Genomic DNA, 25450 nt, shown 5'->3' on the forward strand with positions numbered 1-25450 from the left:
CAGTCTGGCTGCCTCATTTCCCCATCGTCATCCTCCCTGCAACGTTGTCCATGGTCGGAGAGGCGATTCTTCCCAGGTTCGTTGCTTCTGCTTTTTTTTCCTTCGATTCCATGGAATCTTCGTTGTTTGGGTTTGCTGGATTCGCATTCCGCTGGGCCACCGTCGATTTCGCTGCCGCCGAGTCGTCCTCCCGTGTCTGTTGCGTCGCCAGCGACGACGACCACCGTGGCGAGGTGCTGCAGCCGGCCCGCCCGTTCAAGTCCCCACGGCTCGCCTCCGCCTTCGCCTCCCACGTCACGCCGCCACCCCCCGCGCTGTTTCCTGTACCACCGCCCCGCCCCTGCCCTGGCTTCTGTAGTTGGTAAATCCGACGCCGATGGATCCGCATCTGGTGCTCTAGGTACCTTTGTGATTCGAAGTCATACGTGAAGTCATCCATGGATCCGGTGCCAATGGCCCCTTGTTTAGTTGTGATATGGTCGTCGCAGGGGTTGTGGCTGTTGATTTGGTTGCGGCTGGGGGTGCGGGGGCGCATGGGCTTTGTTCGCAGTAGGCAGATGATCGTCCGCGGCCATGGTTCCTTGCTCGGATGGCAGGTATGGTGGCTGGGGGCACTTGGTTGATCTTTGTTCAATGTCTGAAGTGGGTGCATCAGGCATTGGTGCTTGCCCAGCTGCTTTCTGATGGATATACTCTGGGCGCATTGCACGAGCGTAGCTTGAAGTGGAAGGTCCCTGAACGTCTAATTCAGGTTCTGGGCGTACTGATGTAGCTTAGCTACTGATGGAGCATTGACGTTGTAGGAAATAGTAGTGCTAAGTAGTATGTTTGTGTGAATGTGTCAGCGGTGGTGTCTGCTTGGTAGACTGGTATTAGTACTTGTTAGCAAGAGCTGAGCTGAGCAAACAGTGATCTAGAATGGCTGCTACTTTCAGTTTCAGCATTTGTTGTCCGTGCGTTTTGTTTGGCGATGAGTTCATTTTTTTTAGCTCGGCTTAGTCTCATGCATGCTGCTCTGTAACGGTAACTGTATTGTTCTGCACAAGTCGATAACTCTATTGTATCTCTGATCTATTTCTTTTTGAATTTGATAAAGGCAGAGATGTCATTCTTGCTATTTAGTTGTATGCTATGATTATTTATTTCTTTGAAGCCCTGTACCAACTTCAAGCTGTTTATGATCGAGCCAGATATTATTTGTGTCCATCGATTTTTAAATTGTCAAGTTATTGAACGAGCATCCGGTTACTATCTTTCTCAAAAATGTATTTCGATGACACTTATTGCCAGCAAGGTCAATAGTGTAGACAAGTTTTGCAGCTGTAAGCCTATATTGGAGCCTGGGACAAATTCCACATGATGATGCTGTTGTGTTTGTTCCCCATGAGCACTCTATTTTCTCTATTTAGTTTTCTATATGTGCTATATGGGATCAGCTATTTGGCAACAACATTTAAAGGAAAAATGTGATTACAGGTTTGTTTATTTAGGACGCTTAGTTTAGTTGCTGAGGATATGAAGCCTGCTGGATGAATGCTTAAGGGCTTTGTGAACCACGAGTGAAAAAGGGCATATGGTAGTGAGAATTGTGGCGTTTTTTAGGCAACTGTAATTATTTCTTCCAATAACTCATCAGCTCAAGGTACATGAAGTGTTCTGTAACATTGTTTCAACATTGATTTAACTTTGTATCTCTTGTTCATACTCTTATGAATATTTTTCAGGTGCAGATTCAGGTAGAAGGGAGAGGAAGAGGAAAAACAATGCATCACAAACTTCCAATCCTAATAGTGTAGCTTCTAGGACTCGACGTGGACTATCTCAACGTCTTGGCAAATCCCCTCTCAGTTGCAGAAAAGATGATGATGTTGAGGTCAATGTTCCTACATCTTATTCATTTTCCTTCAGTTTTGTATTTTTTAAATTGATGGATCATGTGCATTCAAAATTTTCTTTTGTTGATTATGTTACTGTGTTTTGAATAGTGATTTTAGTTTAAAATTATTTTCCTGAATAATGTATTTGTGAATTTTAGGCAAGTGTGCTGGATCATACTGGAAATGGAGGTACAAAGGATAATCATGTAGTTGTTGAAGAAGCCCCATTGTTAATTTCTTTTCTGTCAGATGACCTCTCCTGTTTTACTTTATGTGAAATCAGTTTAGGTACCTCCTCTCATGTATGCAGTTGATGCTTACTGGGCATTAGTTTTGTAGCTATCATCTTGCATACATGAAGAATCATGGAATGATTCATGTACATCCTCATTGCTTAATGCCACCCTTCTTCAAGCTTGCAGTCCTATGCTTTTTTTCCACCTGTCCACTATCATGTTAGACTTTATATTGTACTCTTCTTGTGGCCTTGTAGGTTGTTTGGATCTTCACTATTGTTTTGAACAAGTCAACGGGAGCATGTGATTTATAGATTTTAGTTATTTGATTGACTGATCAGAAGCAAAAGATCGTCTAAGCACTCAGCTAAGCAGTAAGTAATTGATTAATGCAATTCAGAGGGCATATATTACAAATATTGTTGTTATTATTGATGGTTCTTGTAGTGTAGCCATTCTCTGTCTTTAATTGTGTCCCTTTTTGCATGCAGGGGTTGCCTATTAGTAAAGCAATCATTCTTCCACAATAATCCTTCCAACTTTGTTGGCCTGTGTGGTGGTGTAGTGGGCTATAGAGGGTTTCATTCTAGTTTTCGTGCAACCCAGAGTGGACTTTCACTCAATTTTGGTCTGTTATATACCCTGGGTGTTTACCAGTTATGTAGTCTTCTGCCTTTACAAAGATACACTAAAGCTTTGAGTATGCTTCAGAGGTCATCACTTGTTTTGATTTGTGGCTGCCCACAACAAGTTTTTATCCTTGTCCTTTCATAGAATAAAAAATTGTCTCTTGTGTTTTCTGCTAACACATCTTGAACGTTGTAAGTTGTGATTTGTGCCAACACACACCTCTTTTTTGTCCTTGTCCTTTCATAGAAAAAATTGTCTCTTGTGATTTGTGCTAACATATCTTGAACTTTGTTAATTATGATTTGTACCTGCCCACACCTCTTATTTGTCCTTGTCCTTTCCTCTTATTGTGATTTGTGTCAAGACTGACCCCATAAACTCAGCTTCTCGTGCCTTATAGTCATTGTTGTTGGTTTTTGGTTTGCTTCTTCTCCTCCCATCTCCCTTTGTACTTTTTTTTTCTTTTTTAGACATGATGTGTCCATGTTCTTGTCCATGTTTTTGTCCATAGTGGAAGCCTATGGATCTCAACCAAGCCTTCTCTGCTATAATCTTCTGCCTGCTGCTTCTATTCTGCGTGGGCTGCAGATGCCCGGAAGATGCGTGAAACACTATTTGTGATATTTTTTGAGGTGTGGAAGTAGTTCATTGGTAGATGCTAGTTCTGTCGGCTTCTTATGTTTTGCCACATATAATCAGAAAGAATAATCCAAATATGCTACATGACCCACTGTAGGAGATCAACCATGGAGGAGCTGGTGGCCTATGGGCAGAGCTTGTCGATAACAGAGCTTGCCTGTTCATTGTGCTTGGAAAATATGCTCTAGGTACACGAGCAGAAGATGATGGTGGTGAGGATGAGTAGCAGCTTCAAGATCTTGAATTTGTTTTCTGCTAGGAATGTAATTTTGTGTTCTTTTCTCTTCATCTAAATATTCTTAATCTTGAAATTGTTTTCTGCTTAGGGGTGTCTGAATAAAAAAAAACTTGACCTGCGGGGGGTTATGACGACCCCTGGGTTTCCCTTTAAGAAGAAGATCTTCTCACACAGATCAAGAAAACCCCCGAACCCCCGCCCCCATCCTGACGCAGGAGGTACCGTTACCCTGTGAGAACCGGGCCATGACCTTCTACTACGCTTTGGCACCTGGGGACGGGCGAGGGGATTTTTTTAACCTTAGCCTGAAATCCGCTCCCACGGGGAGTCGAACCCAGGACCTGAGGAGTGCCGCTGGGTCACCTAACCGTTTGAGCTAGGCGCCCTTTGGCAGGGGTGTCTGAATAATAACTTTGCAGCTAGATTTACTTCGCTCACTACTGAAGTATTATCTGATAAATCAATCAAACATTGTAGGCAATTCTAGTCAAGTGAGTGATGCTGCTGGAGCTGTTCTTGTCATGAAAAGTTCTGTGGCTCAGAAGAAAGGGCTTCCTATTCTTAGTGTTTTTAGGTGCTTAATCTACCTTCCCATATATGCACGCAAAATTTTGATTAGGTCATGTTGTGTTTGTCTTTGTTTTTAGACATATTTTGCTCAATTCATTGTTGCATTCAACTGTTGCTTGACACCATCTATTAGGAGCTTTATCGCTGTTGGAGTAGGTCCAGCTGTTATGGGCGTCGGTCCTGCTGTGGCCATTCCTGCTGCAGTGAAGTCTGCTGGTCTTGAGATTGGAGACATTGATATGTTTGAACTGAATGTGGTATGTGTTAATTGCCTTGATCTACACCCTCTTGTCTCACCTTTATATATGTAATATCTAATTACTGAATCATCCATGCGTAGGCCTTTGCCTCTCAGTTTGTTTATTGCTGCAACAAGTTGGGGCTAGACCGTTCCAAAGTAAATGTAAATGGAGACACGATTGCCCTTGGACACCCTCTGGTTGCAACAGGTAATGGACATCTACTTTAATGTGATATTATCAGGGAACTGCTCTACCATTGCTGTTGGTACCTATTGCCACATCTTTCTAAGCAAAGTCGTCTAAATTGGTGATTCGTTGTATGGTTCAGGTTCCCGGTGTGTGGCTCTAAGATCCGTGAAGCTTAACTCATATTCGAAGACTTCACTGAAAAGTACCCAATGATAGGGATAGTTCTGAAATAGGAAGGCAGTCTGCTGTATGCACTTAGGAAGCTTTGAGGATGCCAAGACTCAATTGCTTGAAGCACTGAACAAGGTTTGCACTGATTACACACCTTTTGCAGCAATGAGACCTCTGAATCTTGTGAATTTTGTTTTTTTATTTTCATTTTTTGTGTCATTTGTTTTCTTCTTTTTCTTTTCTGCTGCCACCATCTTGTTCTGGAGGTAAAATAGCTATTGCTAGTAAATATCAAATTCCTTGTAGTGCTGCCATCAAACATAAATTCCCAATATGTAGCATTACTTAGTAAACAATGATTCTGGTTCTTACTTGTGAATTGTTACTTAGCCATGCCATTACATTATGTGGCTTCACATTCTTACGTTCTTACTGGTTCAACAGGTGAATCAGAAGATGATCCTAACACTTACTGCTAGCGTTATGTATTGGAGCCTATAGAAATAGCCTCAGTCACAATCTGAAATGCCAGAACAATCAGAACCATCTAGCATGATTTCAGATGCAGCCTCTGACATTGCCTCGGAGGATGGTGCTTCAACAACAGCACCATCTGAGTCGGAAGAGGTGAACTCGCTGTCTGACAGCATATCGAATTTGACAATGGATGATGCTACTTCAAACGCCCCATCTGCTGAAAACAGAAATGGTGTGGCAGGGTCCTGATGCAGACCCAGTTCTTTTTTGCTACACAGTGCTGTTTTTTATATATAGGAAATAGTGCTTTCATGGTGCTCAAAGCGTCGCCACCAGAAGTGGGTTTTTTAATACTTCTGCTTCCTGAGTATGGTAGCTTGATAGATACAACAATTGCAGATAGATATAGATGCCGTTTGTTCATTAAATCCGCTTATACTATAGGGGAAAAAGATAATAGTAATGTTGCTGGCTGGGTATTTTCTGTATTGTCGGCACAGACCCATGCAAATTTTACCTCTTCTGTATCTTGTCCGTCAATTCGTTCATATGTTTATTGGACTAGTCATCGCTTGTAATGCTGTTGCTGCTCTGAACCGTGCCTGTACATAACATATACTTCAAAAGGTTTTTGCCTGGTCCCGAAGTTTTAGTTGTCAAAGGAGATGAAACACTCGGATTTAGTCTTTGATCAGAGTATGATGTTTTTACACTATATTTCAGGTAGACACTAAATTTTAACTAGTAATGTAATTTTTAAATGTTAATTTGTAGTTGTGTCTCTGTGAATAGTTCACAAGCCACACTAAATATGCTTAACTCTTATAAGCTGAAAGAGTTTGCCAGAACTCCAAACTGATGTCTATTCTAGAACTTGGAAAGAGTTAATTGCTAGGACCTGCTTGATGACATATTATGAATTTTACAAAATTGTGATTTGTGAATATGTTAATAACTTAATATGGAGCAAAATTGAGCTGCGTGGATCCTACTGATACCTTGTAATTTTGGTAGATTCAAATTTGGTAGTGTTTTATCCACTTTCGTGTATTCTTTAAGAGCTATAAGCTTGTGTTGGCCTTGCCCCTTTTGTTAGTGCCCACTTATTTTTTGATAAATGAGGTATGACTTTTGAATCTCACATTCATTCCATCTGTTTTTTGTTCTTTTCCCTAACACTTTAGTGGTACCAAAGAACTATTTCTGAGCATATGTAAACCAAACAACTTAAAGATTCAGTTACATAATTGCAGTCTGCTATAATGTAAATTGCAAGTGTCTAGCACTGCAATTGTGGTTCTGAGAATATGCAATATGCTGTTGTTGAACCGTTTCCCTTGTTTTTTTGTGTTTTTTCTGCTAGCTGATATCCTATCTGCTATAATGTAAATTGCAAGTATCAGCCCTTTACTTTCTTGTGATTTGTGCTAGCACAAACCATATATTATTGTGATTTTTGTGAGCACACATCTGTCTTTTGTGCTGTCATGACTGCATTTCTGTAATTTAGTAAGCTGCAGGTTTAGTAAACTAACTTTTGTCCCTCATTTTCTTGTCTGATCAATACCGTTCTTCTTCTCTTCTTCTGTTTTGGCAGTTGTTCAGTAAAACAGCTTGGTCTAGGGGTTGATTGAATTCTGTTTGTATTATTTTGTGAATCAAGCTTTGATTTTTTATAATTTACCCATGTTGTTTCCATTTATTCGATCTAATCCCAAATGAGATTATGGGAATGCCGCTTTAGTTTGTGCTGTTCAACAAGGAGGAAAGATTGCTTGTGTGGCTGTTGAACAGTTTGTCATTCTCTCTATTTACACATTCATGAGCTCCACCATACTGTATATGTATTGATATACATTTACAGTTTAATTGCATTAAGAACACATACTATTTGCACTATTTGGAATGTGCAATTTTCATATTTGTGTTTTGTAATTTCAGCAATATAATGCATTACACTTAATTTGCATCTAAGATTCTGCAAAAGCTAACAGGATCTGAAATAGTTGGGTGCTCTAATTGCAAAAGCTACTAAATTTTATATTTGTTACTAAATTGCATTTTATATTTATCATGATTTTGTGGTTGCGTCCTAGTTTGTCATCTATCTTTGTTAATACTGATAAACAAGTCATCTTTGCTGGCTTTACCAGTGTTGTGCATGTCTGCTTCATTTCCTAGTAGCAGTAGGTGCTGATGATGAATGTAGCTTTGGTTTCACTGCCTCACTAGGTTCTTAGGACCACACTGCATCTTTCCTGTGAACCCTATTTGCTTTAGAAAACTGATAGTAAGCGAAAGGTATCTATTTGTCTTCCTTGATTTTTTAGGTTAACACCAGCGGATAGTTTATTGGTCTGACTGAGATGGTGGGTCGAGTTTATTTTAACAAGACAGTTGAATACTTGCAGCAGGACAAGTGGACTGGTTGGTTTCCTATCAAGTGGCACATTATGAAGGACATTCCTAATAGCTTGTTGAAGCACATCATTCTTGAGTATAATGAAAACAAACCAGTTACTAACAGCAGACACACGCAGGAGGTGAGTTAAGTTGCTTTTAGTTTTTCTCTTGTTTTGTCAGTTTCTCCACTGATTGTTGATAGTTTCACATTGTAGTAGAAATTCTTGATATGCATGAATCAGGAAGTCAGTACTCTCTTAAGATAAATGGAAAATTGCTATGTCTAACTCTTTTAATGTTGCGGTAGCTAAGTTTTCCCATACTTTTTCATGGTGTCTCCAGGTTATCTGTCTAACTCTTTTAATTGTTATCTGTGATTTGTGCCAACACATTTTATTTCTGTTTATTGTGGTTTGTGATTTGTGCCAGCACAGACATTGTCCTTGTCTTTCCATAGAAAAAAATTATTATTTGTGATTTGTGCCAACACTTTCATTTCTGTTTATTATGATTTGTGATTTGTGCTAGCGCGAACAATATTTTTTGTCCTTGTCCTTCCATAGAAAAAATTGTTATTTGTGATTTGTGCCAACATATTTCATTTCTGTTTATTGTGATTTGTTCCTGATGCCGTAGTGAATTTATCATGCAGGCAGCGTCTTGAGGCAGTTCTGCTAGGACTAGTAAAAGGTGAGGAACAACTGCAATAATGTGGTGGTTTGCTAGTTCTGCTAGTTCATCATGCAGTTCTGTATTCATATACATATATAGTATAATTGCATTAACAACATGTAGTATTTGCACTATTTGAAACATGCAATTTTCATGTTCTTGTTTTGTAATTTTTGAAGATCATAATCATTGTGCATTTTTTTCACCGAGAACATCTCATTATGTGTGAGTAAATATTTTGTTTCATAGTAATTTCATCAATATAATGCATTACACTTAATCATTTTTTCATGTTCTTTGGATGCTATGCTGGAAAGATGGTGTCATTTGTTTTTGAACTCATTCCCCGTCTAGTTTGGTGAGTGCCTTTGGTTGGTGTTGGTCATCAAATTGATTGTAAAACAGGTGTTGATGAGATTGATTGGCGCTGATGAAACCATATACTCGAATTTCGTGGATACATTGCATTGGTTAGAGAACACAGATGTACTGGAAATGATTGTGGATAAATTTAGCTCATCAGTAAGTACACTTGATCACTCAGTAACATAGTGCTATACGACATTTGTTGGCACTAAACCATGTCATTATTAAGCTTTTGTGTGTAGAGTGTGTGGGTGTTTGGGTTCTTGTCCTGTATTTTCTTCTTAATAATAATGGTTTTCGTGAAAAAATGTCATTATTATGTTGTACTTGCAGTGGTTATGGAGGTTGGTTTGTTGTCTCAGTAGAATTCATATGTTTTTTGGATATATTTCTAGTAAAGGGCTTATATATCTATGTTTCCTTGATCAAACAGGACTATCCTAAAGTGCACTGTAACTTGTATATTTCTTCCTGACCGTTGGCTAATGTTTTATGCTGCAGCCGTCCAACTTCTCTACAATATCGTGGGAGGGATAGCGATGATGACGACTTCCGAGACAGAGACTATGATGTGGCAGCACTTGCTAATAATCTAAGTCAGGCATTTCAATATGGGATATACAGCAATGATGACATTGAAGAGGTGATTTTCATCAGTTTTTAGCAAGATTTTCTTGAGTTTTGAACATCATGTTCTTTTGTAGCATGCTATAATTTTGTAGAGTGGTATTTAGAAAAAAAGTTGTGTTCAATTTCTGAATCTGTTATAATATCTTCACTGTTGCTATTTTACAACTAAACATTTCAACCATGTAAAACTAAAACCTTGGGATTCTCCCAGATAACTGTAATATACTAATATTACCTTCATTGCTAACATTATAACGTATTTCATGTTTGATTATTGCAGGCACAAGGATCCCACGAACGAGATGATGAGGTATGCTTACGGTACTACTTATGTAAATATTTCTATTGTTTTACTTCAATACAGTCAATGTAAGATTGGTAAATGGTCAATACTTTTGATTTGATAATTAAAAACATATTGTATCATGCTATAACAAACATGGATTATCTATGAGCTTATTCCTGCCCATGTATTTCAGGATGTCTACTTTGATGATGAGTCAGCTGAAGTAGTAATATCTTCATTGCGTTTAGGGGATGATCAGGACAGGTAATTAATATTTTTCAGTGACCTAAATCTTACAAGAAGTAAGATGGCTTATAGTGTGCGCATTCTGCAGCAGTTCCCTCTTCACCAATTCAAACTGGTTTACATTTGATGGTGATAGAGGAATCAATGATCGCCTAGCTGCCTCTGTTCCTTCATCATCCCCCAATTCTGAAGAGATTTCCTTGAACGCGGAGGAAACTGATGAAGTGCTAACCGGTAAAACCACTGGCACCGAGTCACTGCTGGAAAGTGCATCCCTTGGAAATGGTCCTGTTGAGGAGGCCAAGGAACTAGCAGAAGTTGCTAACGACAGTGATGCTACCATGATTAGTGAGAAAATTTTGTGTACAGAAGAGGATAGTGCATCCCATGAGCCTGAAACCTCTGATCGGCCTGTGGATGCTCAAGAGGGCCAGACTAGAGGTGCGACTGAAGCGTCAAGCACAGAGGGAGCAGCGAATGAACCTTGTAGCTCTTTAAAAACGTGTGCTACCTTGTGCTAAAACACATGGTTTCTTCTCTCTTGGAAATCATGTGTTATGCAAACAACCAACAACCATGTGCTAGCTTATGCTAAAACACATGGTTTTTCCTCTGTTAAAAATTATGTGTTTTGCAGCTAGCAAACAATCATGTGCTACATTTTGTTGAAACACGTGGTTGTTGAGTAGATAGACTCATTTTGAAAATGTGCGGCCTACATTTTGGAAAAGAGGGACTACCTAAGATGCATCACTGCGCTTTTCACTATGTGAAAGGCCACAGTTGAACACACACATTCAAAATTAATTGTTTTATGTTACATCACTTGCTATTTGCTACCTTGTCAATTAAGATGGGAGAATTTTCCAATGTAGGAACTGTGTCCATGCCTCCGAAGTGGTCACTTGACTATCATCAATGTCGTTATAGCTACATGTCTTCTGAGAAAGTGCTGAAGGTATTTTCTTGCTAGAGCTAGGTCAAAATGGTGTCATATATACATTTATTATTTTATATGTTTACTGTTACCACAAGTATGATCCAATGAAGTGTGGCATCTTAGACTTAAGAAATAAATATGCAAACTTATATTTAGTTACAATAGGAGTATATGAAAAATACTATGTACTTGTGATCGATACATGGTGATAATTTCCCTAAGCTGTATGTAGTAAAGAATTTTTATTATTGTTAAAATTTTTGTTCTTGGTGTTGTAAGCTTCAAAGTGATTCCATTATTAGAAAAAAAAACTTTAGTCTTCTTCATGGGCCTATTGCAGCATGCAAACCTTCTATTTCTATAGCTCCAATCTTTTTTTTGTGGATCTTTTTTTTCTCAAACACACAGGAGAGTTATGTATCATTTTATTAAGAAGAAAAAGGGGTAAGAGCCCTTACACAACACACACGCACACACACATGCACACACCCATGCACGCGCACGCACACACCACCTCTGTTCATGTAATTGTTTGTGGGTCATACTGTTTCAATTATTGATAAATTTCCTTTGTAACCTGACACCTCTGCTCTCTCTTCTTTATTTTAAGGCATGAATACATCTTAATAATGATTGTTTAACAGGTTGTTATAACATTTAGAGAGAAAGGCATTCCCTGTGACGTTATCTGGATGGATGTTGACTATATGGATGGTTTTAGGTGCTTCACGTTTGATAGCGTAAGTACTTGTTCTATCAAAGATTCTTTGTTTGAACATCTACGCTTCGTTTATCCTCTACTCCCTTCGTCCCACAAAGAGTGTCATTTCTCGCTTCCCGAGAAGTCAAACACTTTCTACTTTGATCAAATATATATAATTATTAATATTTATGGTGCATAATTAGTATCATTAGATGAATCTAAACTTATTTGGAGATATAAATATCGCTAATATTTTCTATAATTTAGTCAAACTTAAGAAAGTTGGACCAACACGAACCCCATAGCGACACTTTTTTTGGAAGAGATGGAGTACATGTTTACAAAATTATATTTCTTCAAAATTTTGAATAGTTCATGTAATTGTTTTTCTCCTATCATTATGTACAAAAGTGTAGTTGGATTGTCATTGGTCCCGTTAGGTCCTGTTTGAGCATTTTGCTAATGCTATCTGATATATATACTGCAGAACCGCTTCTACAGTCCAAAATCAATGGTTGATGATCTCCATTCCATGGGATGCAAAGCAATCTGGATGCTTGACCCAGGAATCAAGAATGAGGAGGGTTACTTTGTGTGCGAAAGTGGTTCAGAAATGGATGTTTGGGTTCAAAAGGCAGATGGCAGCCCATTTATTGGTATGTTTGCAAACCTTAAATGTTTTCCCTTCATTTTTTTTTCTTAAACTTAGTAGGATATCTTCATGTACTCTTTATGCATGTTCTAAACTCAGGGAAAGTATGGCCTGGTGATTGTGTTTTCCCTGATTTTACCTCGAAAAAAGCACGTGCCTGGTGGGCTAGTTTGGTAAGGGACTTCATCTCCAATGGTGTTGACGGAATATGGAATGACATGAACGAGCCTGCTGTTGCCGATGTAAATGATTTTCATTATCTGTACGTTTATCTTATGTCTTGTTTGGTTTGTTTCCTTAGCAACTGAAAGTGATCGTATGAATTTAATATGCAGACTACTACCAAGACAATGCCTGAAAGCAATATCCATAGTGAAGATGCTGATATCGGTGGCACCCAGAACCATCCATACTATCACAATGTATATGTTGTTCCCCTGCCGAGGATTAGCTGCCATTGTCAATAATGAAATATTTTCACATAATTTTCTATTTCATATAAATTTAATGCTTTCGTGATTTTTAATCTTTAGGTCTATGGAATGCTAATGGCAAGATCTACTTATGAAGGAATGGTGTTGGCTAATGCTTCTAAACGACCATTTGTTCTTACACGAGCTGGTTTTATAGGAAGCCAGCGGTATGCCGCAACATGGACGGGTAATAACATGTCAACTTGGGAGCATTTACACATGAGTCTGTCAATGATTCTTCAATTGGTAAGTGAAATATTTGTTCCATGTATCCAAAAGTTCCACCTTAAAACATTCTGAGGGCCTAAGCATTCTTGTTTTTGACAACAAGCTTTAACTCACTTCAATAATGCATACCCTGATAAAGTACCTCGACTAAGGGGAGAGACATCCACCCTAGCATTTTACTAATAGGTAGAAGGTGAGAATCAAACCCTGGTTGGCTGTGTGACATCCTCCACCCCCACTAGCCAATTCATCTTAGGGAGATTCTCCATACCCTAATGAAAGGACCTAAACGATGCCTAGAGGGGGGTGAATAGGCGTTTTATAAATTTAAACCTGCAAAAACGAAGATCAAATAGCATTGAACAGGTCTGTCGGTTTAATTAGCCGACTTGCCTCGTCGGCTTAGCCGATAGGCTCTCTATTGCATAGTATATGGGTCGGCTTAGCCGATCCCACTACTTGGCTTAGCCGACTCCTTCGGCCAGGTCAGGTGCAGGGTCCCCAAATGCTTGTTTTGATCTTCTCTCTTTCCCTCATCGATCCAAGGTGATATGGGATGTATATAGTGCAAATGTATCTTGCTCAAGATGCTCCTACACCCACAAACACATATACCCGAGTAGACACAATTGGAGGCTCACAAACATGAAAGTAATGAAATGAAAAGTAAATGTGAGCCAAACCGAACAGAGAAGACGCAGCGATGTGTTTGACCGAAGTTCGGGCCTCACCAAGGTGAGCCGTACGTCTCCGTTGTGGAAGCTGAGGAGGACCCAACAAAGGTCAACTCGTGGCTAGGCCCAAAGCGGCCTCTTTCCGACTTTTCCACTAAGGGGTCTTGTTTCCTTTTTCAGCAAGAAGACTAGCCCTTACAAACTTCCAGTCGTGCACCACACTGCGGTGACTCACCGATGACCACTAAGGCCATCTAGGAGGAAAGCTCCAAGAGTAACAAATGCTTCACATGAACTTAATGTCACCACAAAGTGCTCAAGGGTGGTTCAATTCAGATTTTGCTCACACACAATCTCACACAAGCTTAAATTTGCTCTCCAATTCAAAGGATATGGCTAGATGGACACCAATCCCACAAAGAGTGAATTGGGAGCTCTCTTTAGGCTTTGCTGGTATATATGAGCGTAGAAAAGCTTTAGGAACCGAGCAAGGCTGTGGGAGGAGGTATAAATAGAATAGGTTCAAAAAGTAGCTATTGGGCTCCTAGGCCAGCCAGAGTCGTAGTCGACTTGACCAGTCGGCTTAAGCGACTGGGTGGCAGGTGACCATTTGAAAGGTCCTAATGGCTAAAGGGGGGGTGAATAACCTATTAAAATTTCTACAACAACACTTAGCAAACCGGTTAGACAAATATGAGGCGAAGCAAGTGTTGCGCTAGCCTACTAAAAATGCAAGCCACCTACCATAATTCTAGTTTCTATAGTCTCTATTCACACAATGGCTATGTCACTACACTGAGTTAGTGTACTCTCAAAGGCTAACTAAAGAGCCACACTAACCAAACTAATAAGCTCTCACGACTAGCTACACTAAAGAGCTTGACAACTAGTTTGCGGTAATGTAAAGAGAGAGAGAGCAAGATGGTTATACCGTCGAGTCGAGGAATGAACCAATCAATCACAAGAATGAATACCAATGAAGACCAATCACCTCGAAATCAAATGATGACATAATGATTGTTTACCAAGGTTCACTTGCTTGCCGGCAAGCTAGTCCTCGTTGTGGCGATTCACTCACTTGGAGGTCCACGCGCTAATTGGCATCACACGCCAAACCCTCAATAGGGTGCTGCACAACCAACACAAGATGAGGATCACACAAGCCACGAGCAATTTACTATAGTACCTTTTGGCTCTCCATCGGGGAAAGGTCAAGAACCCCTCACAATCACCACGATCGGAGTCTGAGACAATAACCAACCTCCGCTCGACGATTCTCGCTACTCCAAGCCATCTAGGTGGCGGCAACCACCAAGAGTAACAAGCGAATCTCGTAGCGAAACACGAACACCAAGTGCCCCTAGATGCAAACACTCAAGCAATGCACTTGGTTTCACTCCCAATCTCACAAAGATGATGAATCAATAATGGAGATGAGTGGGAGGGCTTTGGCTAAGCTCACGAGATTGCTATATCAATGCAAATGGCCAAGAGAGTGAGCTAGAGCTAGCAAACGATATTTATAGACACCCCCAAATAATAGAGCCGTTGGCTCAATTATTGGGCTGACTGCGGGACGACCGAACATGTCGGTCGTGTGCACCGGACGTGTCCGGTTGCAGCCTGACCACCACATGTCCCTTTCAAATTGTTTAATCATTCATGCCCAACAGCTAATACTACATGATCAGACGCGCTGTTAGAAAACGACTGGACGCGGGAGACGCAACGTCTAGTCGAGTCTAGAGAGCTCCTAGAGCCGCTCTGGGCCGATCGGATGCATCCGGTCACACCAGACCGGACGCAGGAGATGCAGCGTCTGGTCGAGTCTAGAGAGCTCCCAGAGCTGCTCTGGCCTAACCGGACGTGTCCGGTCACACTAGACCGAACGCTCCCAGAGTCCGATCAATTATTGTGCTGAAACCCCGAGACTTGTAGGTTCACACCAGACGTGTCCGGTGTGGCGACCGAATGCGTCCGATCGCTGTCTGCAATCCTGCTTCAGGATATATCACTTTGACCTGACGCTGAACAGTAACTCGTCAGCGTTTGGTCACTCCACTGAGCCGGAGTCCGATCACCTCGGCAACTCTGCCCACACCTGGCCAGAATACCAGACGCATCTGGTATCGATATCGGACACGTCCGGTCACGTTTGGAACATTGTCGCTGAGATAGTACCGGACGCGTCCGGTCACCCCGTGACCAGTGCGACTAACTCCTTTTTAACTCTATCTTCTTTACCATTGCTCAAATGTGCCAACCACCAAGAGTATCACCTTGTGCACATGTGTTAGCATATTTTCACAAATGTTTTCAAGGGTGTTAGCACTCCACTAGATCCTAAATGCATATGCAATGGGTTAGAGCATCTAGTGGCGGGTTAGAGCATCTAGTGGCACTTTGATAACCGCATTTTGATATGAGTTTCACTCATCTTAATGGTACGACTATCGATCTTAAATGTGATCACGCTCGCTAAGTGTCTCGATCACTTAAACCAAAAAGCTCCTATCAATTTCACCTTTGCCTTGAGCTTTTTGTTTTTCTCATTCTTCTTTTCCAAGTTCAAGCACTTGATCATCACCATGGCATCACCATCATCATGTCACGATCTTCATTTGCTTCGCCACTTGGAGTAGTGCTAGCTATCTCATAATCACTTTGATAAACTAGGTTAGCACTTAGGGTTTCATCAATTCACCAAAACCAAACTAGAGCTTTCACCGTTGGAGATGCAGACCAAGTCAGCTCAGCCGGCTGGGCTAGCCAGCACAACTCCAAAAACTTCTCTCAAGTGCTTTCTTATGGATTTCTCACTTGGGGTTGGTTTTAAGCACTTTTAGGTCACACTAGTATAATGTGTTGCGTCCCTCTTGATAGTACGACAAGCCTAAACTCAAGAAATATAAATTCACAATTAATTCCACTTGAGCTTGTCATTCTTCAAATAATGCTAATTTATCAACTCGGTCATTTGAGGGTTTCCAACACCATGCATGTTTTGAGTTGAGTTTCCTTGAGCTGTGACTTTGTGTTGATCAAACCATTTGATTAGAAATCCGTATATCAACCAAAGTCACTCTTCCCAATTATTTGATCCTTCATATCAACATGATCTTTAAAGCTTGATTAGTACTTCGACTGAATGCAAGTACTTTCTTCTTCACCTTAGCTAGGTTCTTCGGTCGCTAAGCCATCACTTGCCCTTCACCTTTGCTTAGTACCTCGAAACCTTTCCTTGCTATCTTCACTATCTTAAGCCATCAAGTCACATCTTGTTTTGAATCAACCATTACGCTCATAATATATTCTTTTGTATTAATCTATTCATCATATAGATCGATCAAGCTCCAAGAGTGAGACCATTCCATATACAAGCCTCTATGTCTCATATATAATAGATACATGGCAAGCTTGTCAAATCATTTTGATAATATGCCTCGGACTCATTTCTCATTTGTGTGTCATGTGCTTATATTTGAGCCTAAATTCAATACAACACACTTGGGACTAAATACCTGTGAAAGCCTGCAAGTCTCAAGAAACATATTAGTCCCCTAATCATGTTGTCATTCAATCCACCAAAACCAACTTAGAGGCTAGATGCACTTACACCTGTTAAAGTAAAACATATACTTATCACAAGTATCCTAAAATTATGAAAAAAGCTGTGACATGAAAGTGACACATAGTTTGTTATAGTACTAAGAACCATTATATTCCCTTCTGTACTGTTCACAAAATTTGGTTCCTCCATTAATTTTCTCCAGTACAATTATATTGTTCTCAATTTTCATTCTTTGAAGTTTTATGCATACCCTTCATTGTATATTTTACATATAAAGTTGAATCATATTGCAGTGATAAAATCATTGTTATTAATGGGTGTGATATGAGAACTGATCAAGCTTGTAAGAACCTAACAACATGGTTAGCCATTCAGGATCTCAGCGGTCAACCGTTCTCAGGTCCTAATATTGGTGGTTTCGCTAGAAATGCCACTCCAAAACTTTTTGGAAGATGGATGGGTACGGGTGCATTGTTTCCATTTTCGCGTGGCCATACGATAACCGGAAGTAATGACCATGAGCCATGGTCCTTCGGCAAAGAGGTATAGCTTTATGCTCCCTATGGTGCCACTCACACAACAGCACAAGCATGCACATAAACACTAACACAAACAACTATTTTATCACACTCAAACTATTCCATCAATCATTTAGTTGTAACCCCTATATGTTTTTCACACTTAGCCCTCAAACTAGAATCAAGACTCTTAGAACCATACCCTTGTTTTTAATGGGCAGATTCGCTAAGACTACTTAGTCAAAACCATCTCAATAAATAATGCAAATCACAATTAACCATGCCAATAAATGCAGGTCATGACTACATCTTCGTAGGCAAAACACCCAGGCGAATTAAGTGTGAAGCATTACTTTGTATTAACTAGGGAATTAAGTGTGAAGCATTACTTTGTATTAACACTTTTTTGTGTGTTTGAGGGGTAGGGTGGGTTGGGGGCGATAAATGGTGTTGGTGGACAAACAAAATAATTCAAGTGACTAAATGGACTTCTCATGAAACAAAAATGAAGAGAATAATGTTATGTGCAATTCAATGTCTTCCACTAGAAAGTGGGAATATATTAATACATTTTCAATATAACTTAATATAGCATATATACCCTCTTTTGCCTGCATTAACCAAGCTATTATTGTATTTCCATTCCTCTTCATTATATCCTAAAGTAGTATATATGTTCTCAACATGATAGAAACTATTTTTCGTATTTTTATTCCTAACGAATGATATTTTTTTATGGCAGTAGGGGTCAAGTAAATCATCTCTATAAAAAGAGATAACTGTGTATATTAGTTACATCAGGCAAGAACTCTAAAAGTAGTGAGTGCCTCTAGAGGAGAGTGGCTAACCCGCTACCAATCAAATTCATATCATTTAGTATCAGAGCCAAATCATGATGGAACATGTTCAGTTGCTAAACCGTTCCTTGCTGCTTGTAGCTATTTTAAACGCTAGTGTTGTTGATACACAGCCTACACCAAAACTCGAGGACTTGAAGGGGTGGAATAATGTTATACAAAGAAGGCTATCTAGTATTCATCTTTTTCTTTTATCAAGATAGCATTGGCTAATTGAAAAACTTTGTATGTATTGCAGTGTGAGGAAGTTTGTCGCCTTGCGCTACTAAGACGGTACCGGCTACTACCACATATCTACACTCTCTTTTACCATTCACATACAAAGGGTATTCCCGTTGCTACTCTAGTTTTCTTTGCTGGTAATTATTTCTGTCACTTTATATCGTCCAATTTTAAGTTGGTTTCAATGCTTGTAGTTTGAAGGAAGAATGAAGGTGTGTGGCAAGCTGTTGCCTCATTTCTTTTGCTATCTGACCTTTATAAAATATATTTACATCCTTCTTAGCTGGAGACTGCGTTTGATGGGTTAAATAACATATGTTCTTCCCAGATGCAGTTTACTACAAATATTATGCCGCATTCCTTTTTTTTGTAGACCCACAAGACATTGATGTAAGGAAAGTTGAGACTTCCTTTCTTCTCGGGCCACTCTTAGTCTGTGCAAGGTAAAATCTTCACATCAATGACTCGACAAAGTTTTTTCTTAACCTTTCTTCTTGAAACCCATGATCTTCTTTGTATTGGTGTTCATTCGCTTTAATGTAGCTATATATGTGCCAGTTCTTCAGCTGATGTTTTTGTGTTAGAAATGATTTTGCACCATCAATTGGAAATTGCTCAATTATCTTTCATCAAATATATAGATGAAAAGATGCCAAAAATCCAGTGTTATTCTTTTGAATCTTTCTCTATGCTTTGGTATCTTTAATCTTTCTGGTCTTTAATTTGCAGCACTGTACCTAATAAAGGAGCTCATGAATGTGCACATAAACCACCAAAGGGCATATGGCTGCCTTTTGATTTTGTGGATTCACACCCTGTAAGTTGGTTTTTAAACTCCTGGTCCATGGACATCAATTCTATTCCAATACTTATTTACGAATGGGCAATTGTGCAGGATTTGCTAGTGCTGTATTTACAAGGTGGAGCGATTCTCCCTGTAGGTCTTCCTATTCAGCATGTTGGGGAGACAAGCTTGGAGGATGATCTGTCACTAATTATTGCATTGGATGAAAATGGTATGCAACTTCTCATTCTCTGAATTATCAATGTTGGTGATTTCCTTTAAGGCAACATTTGGATAAAGGGAAATGAGGGGTGCGATGAGGATATGTGGGTTGGGAAATATTTGAGACCATGTTTGCTTTTATGGAAAGGGAAAATAGAAGGGTTTGAGAATGGGTTGCAAAGGGGTCTTATCCCACTCAACAAAACCAAGTAAGGGAGATGGGCCGATTGTGAAATGGGGACCGGATATGATTTGCCCTGTCCCACCCCCCATCAGAGTGGCCCTTTGCCCCTGTCTAGCCATCAACCAATCTTCTTGAGCCCTCTTTGTTCAGTCAATTGTGAGTAGCTCACAGATGCTCATGAGGCGGCGCTTGGGCCATCGCTGTCTTCTGAATCCACCCAAGGAAGCCATAATGACCTGGTCAGCTAATCTTTATTTGGCTAGATCTTTGGTTGTTGTTGTTGCTTCCTCATTTGTTTCTTTTCTACACATTGTTGTGCTATCTTGCTTGACTAGAGAGCATGGATGGAGATAGAGAGATTCTTAGCATGCAAAAAGATTTATGGTTATATCAGTTTATCTAGCAAAATAGACATTATTTTAGCTTTGTTCCAATGAGGGGGTATTTTGGTCATAAAAAGTTGTATCTCTATCCTAAACCAGTTCATACCAAACATTGGAAAAAGGATAAGTCCTCATATCCTTAACCCAATCCTGCAGCATGCCCCGCCACATTTCCCTATATCAAACCCAAGTTATATCCAAACACCAAGTGTCAATATTATTAGAGTATATGGCATGGATCCCAAAGTATTCGGTTGTTATGGCAAGATAGGATTAGCTTCCATCTCTACTATATAAAAGATTGCTTGAGATCCAAGCCACCATGTACTCTATATAAACAATATACATGACTCAATATAGATCATTTCATATTCTTACATGGTATAGAGATGGTGTTGTGTTCTTGAGCCACAACATCTACGCTTCCGTATTGCAACACCAAGGAGGAGTTGTGCACCCGTAGTTTAGTATTGTATCACTGATTTATAGGTCGGCCACTGTCGGGATTGTAACCCCGGGGTGTCTCAAGGCACCGATTAGTGAGCAAGCCAAGCGGCCTGCAAGACATTAGCTAGTGAAGGCCCAAACGACTGAGGCCTAGCTAGGCCAAGCAAACTAGGCTAGAAGTCAAGGTCGGGGTCGACCACGACCCCTCCCTTTTGCCTTAGTCACACGTCACTCGATGGGCGCACGACCTTTCCACCGTACCGACCCCTGGGAGGGACGAGGAGAGGTCGAGCCTAACCAAACACGCCCGCTCTAACAAGAGCAAGCATGCCACACTGACCCCGCAAGGACCGAGGGGACAGCAGTCACCTCGGCCCTGTCAGACACCATCCCTATGCCACGTCGCACCGACGAGACAACACCACACGGAGGTGGTAATGGGTATGATACCGACCATCCAAATACAGACTGAGTACACGCTTTTACGATCCCACCCACTACAAGATGGGATTCGTGACAAGGGACTCGATGAAAAGGCCATCTAGACCGGTAGAGTGCCCTAACCCCGACGATCGGGGTCGTGGCTCTATGTCCAGTAAAGCCACTAGGCGAACGATGACCTAGGGTGGTTACCTACTTTGGATACGACACCCCTAGGAACTAGTAGATGATGACAAAGGCCACGACGGACACCGCATTGCACAGGACAGCTAACGAACCGCCATCGAGGCTACAGTGCCGCCACGGCCGGCACAATAGCGCCATGTCACATCCTACCGCAACGAGGCCAGAAGACGATGACGATAGCCACGACCGAATGTGCACTAGGAGATGGTGTAGCTTGCAAGCCTTGTTAGTTAGGCCCTCCCTCAGGCTCTTGACCCTTCCGTTGGGAGAACCTCTTCTTTGTATAAGCCCTAGCCCCAGACTCTATATAAGGGCAACTACACCCATCTTGGGGATGATTCGCATCCTCTACCATTCTATTCCTTCACCATTGTAGTAGGGGCTCCTAGAGCTTCTCTTTGGGAAGCCCTCCATCTTGCATAGGTCCTTCCATCTCTTCCACCTTTCTTGCACCCCTATTGTAAAAACTTTAGAGCATTCAAGTGAGGAACACGCACTCGATCATCTCTGAGACTAGACATAGGGCTCTGGCCTGAACCAGTATAAATCCTCGTGTTTATTGGATGCTACCATCGTCTTCCTAGAGCAGCGCAACAATCATATAAATTTACTAGTCCAGTTTACAACAAACTGACAGTTGATGCACCAGGTAGGGGACAGTCGCGCACTCTTGTCTATTGAGAAGGAAGCGATGGCTCCTCGCATTGCCGGTGAACTCGCTGGTGGAATGGCCCATGATGGCCACATCCACCGCAGAAACTACGAGTTCACCAGTATCAAAGGGCCAGCACCCGTGACCGCCCGTGGCTACGACCCAAACCTCTGCCATAGAGATTTGGGACATGTAGCCCGCAACGGACACACTCTTGGAACTGCCTCTAATGGCAGCATCCTAGAGTTCACCTACCCAAAGGGGCCAGTACCCTCGCTCATCGAGGGAACTCCTTCCTACATTGCTTCTCAGTCATCCTATTCACACATCTTCTTTGTGGTTCGTTATCACTGCCTGCATCTACATCGTTGTCCCTTGTGCATGGACGACCATTCTATGACCCTTGCTCATCACCTGTCTTCACTAGGTTTTCATTAAGCTGTTTGAGTTCTTTGTTACTAACATTGATCACTACTATCGTTGCCTACCTTGCGTCAGGACTGCTCACCTCCGAGCAAGATCATCCACCCAGGTTGCTCGCTTGAGCATGCACTGCTTCTTCTACATCCAGCACAACCTTGTCCCTAATGTTGCTGTCTCTAGCAAACCCGACGCGTACCTTGTTAGGGCCCTCTCCCTAGTATGTTTGGTATTAGAAACATTGGTGCATACCTTCGTCCCTGACACGTAGCTGAGTCTAGCAAACTTGACACATGCCTTAGCCTTGGTGCCATTACTGTATCGACTTCAACATTCACCCTCCCATCCCATTTGTCTCCATTGCTTCGCCATCTTTGTCTACGTCCTCGACAACATTGACAGTCGGCATTGTCCCCTTCCATGATGACTGCCTGGACGTGTCTCCATCATCACCATGATGCCTCTTTTGTGTCCATAGCTCCATGTGCTACTTCCTCGACATTAGCTACCTCAACTGCTATGTTAACTATGATTATCTCTAGTATGACATCCTCGACCACGGCTACTCCGCCCTCATGCTTGGCTATCTAGGGCACAACGAGCTACTGCCTAGCTTGAGTAAATCTCATCAGCTTCCACTCCAGCCACAACGTCCACTATGCATTGAGCATTATGACTACATGGGGAGGTCAGCTAGATGGCTTACAACATTCAGCTTCTTCTCCAGTCTAACCATCTGTGCCGCTCCCGTTGTGACTGCAGGAATGTCAGAGTATATTGGGATATCTCTAGATATGATAGAAGGTAGATTAGGATCGCCTAACCCTTATGTCTAAGGAAGGTTTCTTGTCCCCTAAACAATGCACTCCTATATATCCGGCCACCAGCCTTAACAATATAATCGACAATTCCACACAATATTCCTCCTACAAATACGTCATATGTCATTGAATGGATACGATAACAAAATTCGATCAGCACATTAATTTATGTTTCCATGTTATATTGTTTTTATGTTTTATTTAGTTAAGCCTTTATTTGTGTTTTTAGGATATTGATTTTTTATGTTGTCTCAAAACTGTGTGCATAATATCTGCCAATGTTTTGGCTTGTTTTACAGGTAAAGCTGGAGGTGTCCTCTTTGAAGATGCTGGAGATGGATATGGATTCACACAGGGAGACTATCTTTTGACATATTATATTGCTGAATTGCACTCATCGGTGGTTACTGTCAAAGTCTTCAAATCTGAAGGGTCATGGAAGAGACCAAAACAAAATTTAAAATTAAATATATTGCTTGGTGAAGGTGCTATGGTATATGTCTATTTCCTTTCATTCTTTTTTTCACTCAAGAACCAAACTTATCTGTAACACAATTTTTTCATCCAGATAAGCACAGATGGTGTTGATGGTGAAGAAATACACCTTACAATGCCTTCTGAATCTGAAGTGTCCAGCTTAGTTGTGTTGTACACAATCGTGCCTCTAAACCGTAGATCATGGGTAGGCTTCTTACTTAGATGGGGAAACAGTTGATGTACCTTGGTCTAGGTCACCATTCGGTCCATGGACGCCGGTGTCATGATAGCTCCACCATAGTGGTGAGAAGGCGAGGTCCAGTGGCCCGGTGGTGACACTGTAGGGGCGATGCAGAGGTGAGTCGATGGGGCTTCCCGTCACTGGCAGCACACACTTTAGATCGGATTAGGTTTCTCTATGGGTGGTTACAGCGGCTCCGGTTAATCTCATAGTCCGAGCCTTGATCCCCACCTCTCTTTATATAGTGCTGTGCAACAGGGGCCCACCAACCATATTAGGGTTGGGCGCCCCCGATCAGGGCGCAGATCCAAGGGCCCAATAGGCCATTGGACCTATTGATGGAGATCAACTAACATTCTCCCCCTTGATCTCTTTCCATCTTTTACTTTCATATCATTTACTTTTATTCATTCCATTATAGATTAGCGCATACAACATGTCTCATCGTCATGGTCCATTGTCGATAGATTTAACAGCTACAACACACCACTCTGTTTTGAAATAGATACTTATCTTTGGACCTTCTTTTGTCTAGGAATTATAGGCTTTCCCTTAAACCCATGCTAGCTACATGTTCTCTGAACACGTTGGGTGGCAAGCTTTTGTAAGTGGATCCACGAGCATCTTTTCTATACTTATATGCTCAAGACTTATGACATGATCCCAGATTTTATCTTTCACAACATAATACTTTATGTTAATGTGTTTGGCAGCACCACTTGACTTATTGTTGTGAGCATACTGTACTACCGAATTATCATCGTAGTATTACTTAAGTGGTCTATAGATGTCGTCAACCACCTTCAAACCGGGTATGAACTTCTTTAGCCAGTTCACCTGCCCCGTTGCCTCATAACATGCTACAAATCATCATACATTGTGGACGATGTAGTGATGGTTTATTTTGAGCTTTTTCATAAAATAGCTCCCCTTGCAAGAGTGAATATATATCCAGACGTGGATTTTCTATCATCTCCCGCATAATCAGAATTTGAATATCCCACTATACGGTGTGAATCAGATCTTCTATACGTCATCATGAGGCCTTTCGTTCCTTGCAAATAACGTAAGACTTTCTTTTCTAATTTCCAGTGTTCTATTCCAAGATTGCTCTGGAATCTGCCAAGTAACCCGGTAACAAATGCCAAGTCAAGGCGCATACATGCTTGAGCATATTGCAAGCTTCCGATAGCTGAAGCATATGAAACCACTTTCATTTGATCGATCTCATATTGGTTCCTAGGGCATTTAAAATCCCCATATCTATCGTCCTTGACTATAGGAGCAAGCGAGGGACTATATTTGTGCATACAGAATTTCTTTAAGATCTTTTCTATGTATGCCTTTTGTGACAGTCCTTATACCCCTTTACTTCTATCTCGGTGAATCTCGATCCCTAGAACGAACAAAGCTTCACCAAGATCTTTCATATCAAATTTTGAGGACAAAACTTCTTTGTCTCTAGTAGTAGACTGACATCAC

At 41.0% G+C, this 25450-nt stretch overlaps 1 protein-coding gene and 1 pseudogene across 12 annotated transcripts; both read left to right on the forward strand.

The window, feature by feature from the left end:
• Positions 1 to 9350, forward strand: LOC136541690 (3-ketoacyl-CoA thiolase 2, peroxisomal-like). Of its 12 annotated transcripts, none has more exons than XM_066533704.1 (17): positions 5 to 76; positions 1477 to 1642; positions 1725 to 1873; positions 2036 to 2066; positions 2161 to 2256; positions 2371 to 2487; positions 3255 to 3375; positions 3480 to 3594; positions 4098 to 4194; positions 4324 to 4447; positions 4531 to 4639; positions 4761 to 4927; positions 5237 to 5419; positions 7681 to 7812; positions 8325 to 8362; positions 8750 to 8866; positions 9212 to 9350. In XM_066533704.1, the coding sequence occupies exons 7-12, from the start codon at positions 3343 to 3345 to the stop codon at positions 4832 to 4834; spliced, it is 552 nt and encodes a 183-aa protein (XP_066389801.1). In that variant the 5' UTR covers positions 5 to 76; positions 1477 to 1642; positions 1725 to 1873; positions 2036 to 2066; positions 2161 to 2256; positions 2371 to 2487; positions 3255 to 3342; the 3' UTR covers positions 4835 to 4927; positions 5237 to 5419; positions 7681 to 7812; positions 8325 to 8362; positions 8750 to 8866; positions 9212 to 9350. The 12 variants fall into 12 exon arrangements, with proteins under 12 accessions (XP_066389800.1, XP_066389801.1, XP_066389795.1 ...); XM_066533700.1 differs by lacking the exon at positions 5 to 76 and adding exons at positions 107 to 400; positions 489 to 596 and having other exon boundaries at positions 2036 to 2165; XM_066533698.1 differs by having other exon boundaries at positions 2036 to 2165.
• The window catches only part of LOC136543772 (uncharacterized), a 26588-nt pseudogene continuing 6455 nt past the window's right edge, over positions 5318 to 25450 (forward strand).

The sequence above is a fragment of the Miscanthus floridulus genome, chromosome 3, assembly GCF_019320115.1.
Source record: "Miscanthus floridulus cultivar M001 chromosome 3, ASM1932011v1, whole genome shotgun sequence".
NCBI classification, from domain to species: domain Eukaryota; kingdom Viridiplantae; phylum Streptophyta; class Magnoliopsida; order Poales; family Poaceae; genus Miscanthus; species Miscanthus floridulus.